We start from the raw sequence: 8,606 nt of genomic DNA on the forward strand, positions 1-8,606 counted from the left end.
TAACCGATGTGGTGTACCTTTGGTTGGTTATGCCAGTCACAGGTTTAACCTCTTCGTCACCGACATTTTGACTCAATACGATCCTTTGATTAACACTGTCAATGAGTTAATGAAAAAACTAAAAAACCTGAAACTAGCTGCAAAGCTACGTCGCTTGACACCATTAGGTGCGATCAACCGCAATGTCACGCGTTGGAGCTCCACGTACTCAATGCTCAAGCGCTACGTCGCCATCCGCACGTATATCAGGCTTCTGGGCGATCGCAATATTTTGCACCTCACCCCGACCGACGACCAAGACGACGAAATCGACGCTGTGTTGCTCGTGCTTGACGAGCTTGAATCGATGACGTTGGCGCTCCAAGAAGAAGCTACCTCCATGCTGGATGTCCGCAACCTCTTTGATGAGTGTATGCTGCTTCATCCGTCGGCTTCCAAGCGCTTGGCGTCTAATTCAGCCGTCGTCGGACACGCGGATTTTGAAGTTGCCATCACCAAGATATTGGACCAATCAGTTTCTAGCATGAGTGATGGTCAAGTCGCGAGTGTTGATCGTTTGAAGATGCCCCCAAAGGCCTTGGATGCAAGCCAGGACAAGCCATTGACGCTGGCGCAACCTGCGAAGAAGCGCCTCAAGGTCTCAGCCGATGCTGACTCCTACGTGGACTGTCGATTTATCCGTCCGACGTCGAATAATTGCGAGCGATTTTTTCCTGGGCCAAGTATGCATTGAACGATCGTCGTCGCGCCACAACCCCCCAGAACTTTGAACATCAAATGTTCCTCAAAGTAAATTGTAGTCTTTGGTACGTGACCGATGTAGCCAAGTTAATGACTACATAGAATGGACTTACACCGGGGAGTTATTCGAATAAGTTATTCTTTCTGTATATCTGGAAAAATAAGTTATCTGCCAAAAGATAACTTATCTTCGTCATCCTCCATAAAAGATGAGTTACCTTTCAACTCACTGTTTGAGAATAGGTAAAAGATAGATATCTGAGAACCCCTGCCGCCAGCCTTCATCCTTCCCGGCAAAAAAAAATCGTGCGCCACGACGGGAGGCCTTCAACACTGTGTTTCCTGCAATGGATGACCCGAAGAAGGTCAACACGGCAGTGGCGATTGGGCTTCACACCTGTGGCATTTGGCCGCTGCCGCGCATGCTGTGCCGCTTGGAAGCAGCAAAGAAGAACGGCGTGAAGGGCTCCCTAGAAGATGATACCTGGCTGAAGACGCAGGAGTTTGCAAGGGACATGGCTCTGACCTTGCCGCCAAAGCAAGTAGGGTGGAAGAGGGTGTTGACCGAGTTGAACTGGCACACTCGTGATGGTCTTCGTGCCTCGGCGGTCCAACCAAAGAAGCGGAAGAAGTGAGTCCAATATTTTTTTCCACTGCGACATTCTTTTGATGACTCTTGGGATTTAAATTGCCACATTAAATTTTATCGTATTTTATTGTATATATTTTTTGCTGTATACTTTACCTAAAACATCATTGTGTTCGCGATTTAGGAATTCTTGAAATTTCAATCTGGACTTGACGGTGACGATAATAATTTTCATACAATTCACAGAACTGGTTGAACGATGGTGGATACCGCACAATAAAATTGACCTCGAATTATATTTTCGTGTGGTGCCTTTAGTTTTTCTCAATGTGTTGTAGTTTCTACGTAACATGAAGTTGAAATATCTGGTCAAGTTTTGGCAAAAAGTGTTCGGGATTTCGATGCGTTACCTTAACGTACATTGGCGTGAATCAGTTGTACGTCGGGCGAAATATACCGGAAATAACCTGAACTTAATCGAAAAATGGTGTACTAATATGACCGACCATTTGATGAGCTGACTTTCTCATCCAATCCAAATCTCAATCCATTTTCATTGGCTAAATACAACCTCAGTAGAATTGATACCTGTGTAAATTCAATAAACCTCTATAACACGGTAAGCTGACCCCATTGACTGTGAAACATGGTCATCTGCACGATAGGATAATATTTTACTGCACCTTGTGAAAACGAATTAATGTAGCACAAGCCAATCTGCGTTCGTCATCTTTATCGACTTATGGTGCACGTCATCTAAAAACTTCCACTGGCCAAATCGAAGAGTGGAGGTTTTATTATTTAACGTACAATAAAATTTAATTAACTGTAAACCCAAAAGCCAAATACGTTAAATACCGATTTCATACGTCTTATCACTGCAGTGGGAGATTAAAGGTCCCAACTTCCTCCAGATATTACATACGGATAAGAGTCATATACAAAAATCAAGATACATCTCAGCGGCCACCCCTATGGCCAAATATCCAAGCGCCCGTGTAAAAATACAGCTAGGTTAAATATCTATTTCTGGACCAATTCATCACCAAATTTGAATCTGAGACATAGAATTTCTCCACCACATTGAGATCTGTCGATTCTACATCTGAAATTGCTGAAATTTTGAATAATGAATATGAAATATAGGTCAGAAAATTTTGTGAAAAGTTGGTAGTTTATAGATGACGTACACCATATGATTGGTGGATTCATACCTTCAAATATTCAACACCACAATGAGACACTCACTTCCTGATTACCATCCGAGCAGCAAATAACCAAAAAATCTACCGATTTCAACACCAGCAAACCCAAACGTACGACAAGAAGCCATAGTTGCTTGCACGATTCGACGAACTTGGGTCTGTGCGACGTTTGCTACACACGAACAAACTGAATTTCATTACTCAAGTCATGCACAGGGCTTGTGACTACAACTCAAAATGCGAAGCGGCAATCGCTTGGAGGACAAAGCGAAAAAATCATCATCCGTTCCAATGCGATCTGCTTATGTTCGTCTAAGACGTACGGCGAAACGAATACTTCCTGAAGTCAATGCATATGATTACCATTATGACACTATCGGCCGTAGCACAACACCTACAGGGTGGGCAAACCAAATCCCTATAAGTCCATTTTGCGGTTGTCACAGGTGATTTCGTACCGTCACAGCTTCTAGCATCGAATCCTGTCATCCAAGATACCAATAACGTTAACCGAGATGCTTCGCATACAAGACTTTTCTGCCAAGTTTTGTGGCAACATCAAGGTCATGAACCTTACAACATCGTCAATGCTATGTTGCGATGAAATGCCGCTCGATTGACAAGGTTCTCGTTGAAGCCGCTGAATCCGATAATAAACCCTCGGCGGATATGGTGCTTGAAATTTTTGTGATGGAGAACATGGCGGCTGATCGCAAAGAAAGGTGTTTAGAGCGTGAATAAAGTGACGACTGAACGCCCTCACTACCTTTGACCCTGCCGCTTCAAATGTGGGCTCGTTTTGATCAAATTCGTAACACCGAGTCCTGTGTGGCCAAGCGGACTTATTTCACGATTGGTTTTTCTTCCACGTCCAGGGCTGCACCGTCAAACGCTTCGTCTAATTGTACCAGCTCTTAAATTACGACACATATCAAAATCAAGCGTTTCATCGTACGAGCTGTGTTGTCGTCTGGCATTACGTCGTTCTTGTTCTCGACAACCTCTATTTCGTTGTCGATCTGTCGACTGATGCGTGTCGCCCTGCATGGCACGAAGCGTCGCCAGTCGGCATCTAGTGATATTTCAGCTGGGCGAACTTGCGCTTAATTTCATTTCATCCACGTAGCGATGCGGGTACGGGCTTGCTTACCCCGAAACGCTGATTCTACTCTTACCCATGAATTTCGCCCAGCAGTCAGCATCGCTTCGACACGATCTAGCATGCGTGCTACAGATCCGTTGCACCATCCCTTCCTACCTTATGTTGACATTTCTGCGACCAGGACGACAGACAACCTGTCACGTCTACTTCTTTCACAAGCCTGAAAAATAGTGCTATGTTCTACTACCTCTTTCCGAAAGTAGCTGCAACAACAACACTCACAACATTTGTCCTGATATATCTTGTCCAAAATAGGATTTTACCTCGTACTTTAGCATGCTTTTGAACAGGGTTTTAAACGAATCCGAATTGACCATGGAAATAACTCTAATCCGGCATTGTCCAGAAATTATCCTTGAAATACTGCATGAATGATGTTCAAGTTTGACTGTACTACAATATCATTTTCAAAAGTTAATATTCGATAAATGTGTGGAATATCGGTACTCACAGGTATCAGGTTATATTTGTGGTGAAGTCAATTTCGAAGTTACTGTATAAAATAATAAACTTTACGGTAAGTGACATTGTTGCAGCTGCTTTCGGACATAGGTAGTATAGGAGCATTTACGAGGGACCAGTAGCATATTACTGAGAGTGTGTTTTCCTCTCCGCAATTTGCTACCAGTGTCATGAATCGAGAAATATCTCACTTGCGAGCGGTAGCAAAATAGTTTGTGGAGGTTTTGGCAGTCCCCCAATGCCACTGACGACATTTCAGTCGACAAAACGAAACACCACTGAAACGGCGGGTACAAAACCAATGTTGTTAACAGTAAAACCCACTTTTGGAAGAATGGATACTAGTTTTACAGTTAACAGCTTATATATAAATCCGTTTATACAGTTTTTATTGCAAGATTAAACTCTTACTCAGGGTTTGCGACCTATGAGTAGTCGAAGTGCTTGCTCGCATAGGAGTGGCCACGCTTGACTATCAAGCATCAAACTCGACGACGCTCTTCTTCGTTGATTTCAGCTCTTGTAGTCCCCGCCCTTTGGTACTATGCAGCTTAAGGTAGTCCTTTAGAAACTGCTTCAGATCGGGCGACAAATCATCTCTACGTCTGTCAGCCCTGGGCGCGGTGTCCGATGGAGAGTAGTTCACAAAGAAATCAACCATACGATCCTTGAATTCCATTCTGTTGAAGCCGCTGTCCAAAAAGCTTGGGTCCAGCAGGTAGGCCACGCCTTGCGCGTCACTGTACTTTTGATTTTGTGAAAACAATATGGCTCGAAAGTACTCGTTCTTGCAATCCTTTAGTACTACTACCGATGCTTTATTAAATACATGAGTATGCTGTCCGAATGCGTGGATGTGGAGAAAAAGATAGCTGGATTACTTCCAGACACATTTGCAATTATGTTTGATGGTTGGTCTAACGGATAAAGCCATTGCGTTACATTTCCATCGAATGATGAGGCTGTTTCTCTATATTCCTATGATGCAGGCTACACAAAAGATATTGTTGTTCTTTTCGTCAATCACGATGAGGATTCGATAAATGCAACGCAAATTTTAACGACCTAACATTTTTATTGGATTTTCATGGGAAACAATATCGCATAACGTGGTGGCACTGATTGGAGATAAGGTAATTAATGCACCAATTCTTGACACTGTTTTTGATCGAGTTTTGGCATGACTTCAAGTCCCTGCATCTCTAGGACGAGAACAAATATATTTATTGTGATAGCACAAGAAAACATAAATCACCACCATTTTTTGACGTATCATAGAACATGATTGGGCATAACATTTCATATTTGTTTAGAAATTAAATGTTATGAGCTCTATAGTCACGGCTTTTCAGGTGAACGATTTTTGATGGCGCTCCTTAGAAACCATGATGTTCGTATAGGTTTAAACAATAATTTGATCAAATATTATAAATGCATTCAATTGGTAATACACAATATAATTTCACATGATATTAATTAGTCAATCTAAAAAAATGCAAGCACATTTTAATTCACTGCTTTGGATCACAACAGCAGCGACATAGTGGAGGCAAACATCGCAGTACACTGCAGATGCTGCAGAGGAGAGTGTAGTGCAGTGGAGACAAAGGAGTCCTCTACAACACTCCTCCGTTCACCATTCGTGTGTCGTGGAGCCCTGGTGGGTACTGTACCGGTACTTCAAGTACCATTAAATTAATTATATTTAGATTCCCTACACTTGAACTCATTATAGATCAGAATTTCTGCTCGAAATAGTTATATAACAGAGATAGTACTTAAAATAGTCTATAGAGCCTTTGTAGACATGAACTACATACGATTTTTATATTAACTACTACCGTGTATAGTATTAACTATATATACTATACACAATTTGAAGTAAACTAGGAAATGCATAGTATAGTATATTTAAGGTAAATTATCTGGAAAATAATTGGCTGGCCATCACACCTCGCAATTTAAATGGCTGACGTTGGCCCACTCCAGGGATACGATGGTCTGCCCCTCGACCAGGTGCCTGCCGAAGTCGAGCTCTATGATACGTCGGACGTCGCCGACTTCTCGTGGCACTCTGACCTGAAAGCCACTGCCGATATACATGTGTGGCCTGGTGTATGGACGTTGGTCTATTACCCAACGCTATGACGTGTCCTAAGCGCTCCTGCGCAATGACGTTTGATACGACGAAGAAGCGGTGGTGATGTCGACATTATGCCTGTGAAGGTCGCGGGAGCGTCGAGATTAGCGTTCGAACAGGTTCGTGGTTCCAACGCTCCAAACTGCGTATGAATTAGCTCGTTCGCGTGCTTTTTGCGTGGGGGCCTGAGAACAACCTGTGTCCGCGTTGTATCTAAAGAAGAGCTGTCAATGGAGACTGGGTTGTCTGGTACAACTACTGCCGCGAGTTGTATTGGACGGAAATGCTGCGTACATCTATGATGGTATGCCATGCACTATATCGTCCTATACTGTATATAGATATCGTCATATATCCATATATCGTAGGTTGGGCCAGGGATACTCAATATTGTATTATTATTATATTGTAGAAATAATACTATTGGGAATATTATATTGTTCATGAGATCCATGTAATTAATTATGGGTTTCAAAAGGACAATACCAATATAGTGGAACAATATGCTATTTGATACCAGTATATTGTTACTATATTGTACAATTATACTATTCAATATCGCTCTTAAAAGTCGATTGCACATTCCAGCTATCTGCACAGTCGATCACACTACACGAAATAATGCCGCCACAAGTGCGGCAGAGCCCACGACACTGTGACATGGCAGGGCATCCTTCAGTGTTGCACTTTTTGTATTCATAGTGTGTGGAGTAACGGCCGCTAGCTAATGCACATTTCGACACTGCAAACCTTTCGTGGTGCTGCAACGGCCGCTTGATGTGGTGCTTCAACGGCCACCTGCGGTCGTTCTTCAAAGCTACTGCAATTCTACGGTGTTCAAGAAAAGTGCACATCTGAATCCTTCAATGTGAACTCCATCGAGCAAATACTAGTCGGTCGGTATTTTTGGTAATCGTTCGAAACGCGCTATTTTGGCGAAGGTTGGCCAATCATCGGCTGAGGTTGTGGCGTGTCACTCCATTTCGTCCAATCAATCACGAACATACATTCAGTGGGAAGCGTCCTAAATAAAAACAGGCCTAACGATCTAAGTAGGACTGATCCTCGTTCGGTTCTATGCTTTTAATATGGTGAACTTGGTCACAATCGGGACAAACGATTTGTCACTGGCATTTGCGTGTTAAACTGCAAAGAATGCACGCACTCAAGCTTCACGATACAGTAACATAACTTTCATTGAATATCAATCTGCAACGTCAACAAGAAGCACTTTCTACTTATATTCTTTCAGCGAGTGATTGAACCACAACAACAATGGTTCATTTCGAAATATGCTCGTCTTGACCTGTGTCGTGGTTGGCGACGGACGGACGGACACATCATGCCGGCCCAAGTTGATGCCGACGAGACCGTCGATGACGTCAAGATCAAGATCCTGAACAAGTTCATACATGGGAGCCGTGGCGATGCCCTGGAGCGTACCATGTGGAGGGTGCGACGCTCGGCGAGGGCACACAAGTTGTGTTCAACAGGACTCCGGTGGACGCATCAACTTGTGCTTTGGTGACCTTTGGCGGATCTACCACGCAAATGGCGGATAGTCGAAGGTTTCGACCTACCTCGACGAGGCCGACGCGCACGACGCTCAAGGGGTTCACATACTGGTTGGTGGTGATCCCGGACATCGTGAAATGGAATAGCTACGATTTGTAGAATCCGAAGTGATGGTGGGAAGGAATTTGACAAAAATGTGTTGAAGTCTTTCTATAGAAAGCTCTGAATTCAGTTCCAAAAGTCAAATCCATACTGCCAAGAAGAGAATGGCTCGGCGGAGCGTGACCATCAGGCAAAGTTTGCCGAGGTGACTTGCTCGTTACTTGATGCCCGATCGGTGGTGGCCCGGTACCTACATGTATGCGCGCTATTCAACCAATAGGGTGATTAGATAATATGACACCGTATGAAATTGTGTAGGGTAGTCCGCCTGATATGCAGCATCTTCACGTTTGGGGCTCTATATGTTATGCCCATGTACCATCGACAACGAGGACCGACAAAAAATTGTCCTCTCGGTCGATGTGTCGTTTCCTCGGAGCTGCGGATGACTACAAAGGTTATCGCCTCCTAGACGTGTATGGGAATCGCTTTCTCATTGCACGTGACGTTACATTTGAATACGAGAACGTATACCAACTTCTCGGTCGTGCTGTTACGGATACCACAATGACAATAACTGCCAATGAAGTTGCCGAAATTATCTCACTGAATTCGAGTCGTGATGAAACCTCGACGTCTACTACAGGACATGGTTCACCACCTTGGTGTAGTACACTGGCGACAGGTCGG

The 8,606-nt window shown here is 43.7% G+C and overlaps 3 protein-coding genes across 3 annotated transcripts; 2 read left to right on the top strand and 1 right to left on the bottom strand.

The window, feature by feature from the left end:
• Positions 1–211: 211 nt before the first annotated feature.
• H257_01399 (hypothetical protein) lies at positions 212–733 on the top strand (the record flags this gene model as incomplete). Its single annotated transcript, XM_009824575.1, has 1 exon — positions 212–733. The coding sequence occupies one exon, from the start codon at positions 212–214 to the stop codon at positions 731–733; it is 522 nt and encodes a 173-aa protein (XP_009822877.1).
• A 355-nt stretch (positions 734–1,088) lies between these two features.
• On the top strand, positions 1,089–1,376 carry H257_01400 (hypothetical protein; the record flags this gene model as incomplete). The annotated part of the gene is made up of 1 exon (XM_009824576.1): positions 1,089–1,376. The coding sequence occupies one exon, from the start codon at positions 1,089–1,091 to the stop codon at positions 1,374–1,376; it is 288 nt and encodes a 95-aa protein (XP_009822878.1).
• Positions 1,377–7,493: 6,117 nt separating this feature from the next.
• Positions 7,494–7,945, bottom strand: H257_01401 (hypothetical protein; the record flags this gene model as incomplete). Its single annotated transcript, XM_009824577.1, has 3 exons — positions 7,494–7,533; positions 7,606–7,695; positions 7,743–7,945. 3 exons carry the CDS (start codon positions 7,943–7,945, stop codon positions 7,494–7,496), a joined length of 333 nt encoding a protein of 110 aa, XP_009822879.1.
• Positions 7,946–8,606: the final 661 nt, after the last annotated feature.

This window comes from Aphanomyces astaci (assembly GCF_000520075.1).
Source record: "Aphanomyces astaci strain APO3 unplaced genomic scaffold supercont1.2, whole genome shotgun sequence".
Lineage (NCBI taxonomy): Eukaryota > Oomycota > Saprolegniomycetes > Saprolegniales > Verrucalvaceae > Aphanomyces > Aphanomyces astaci.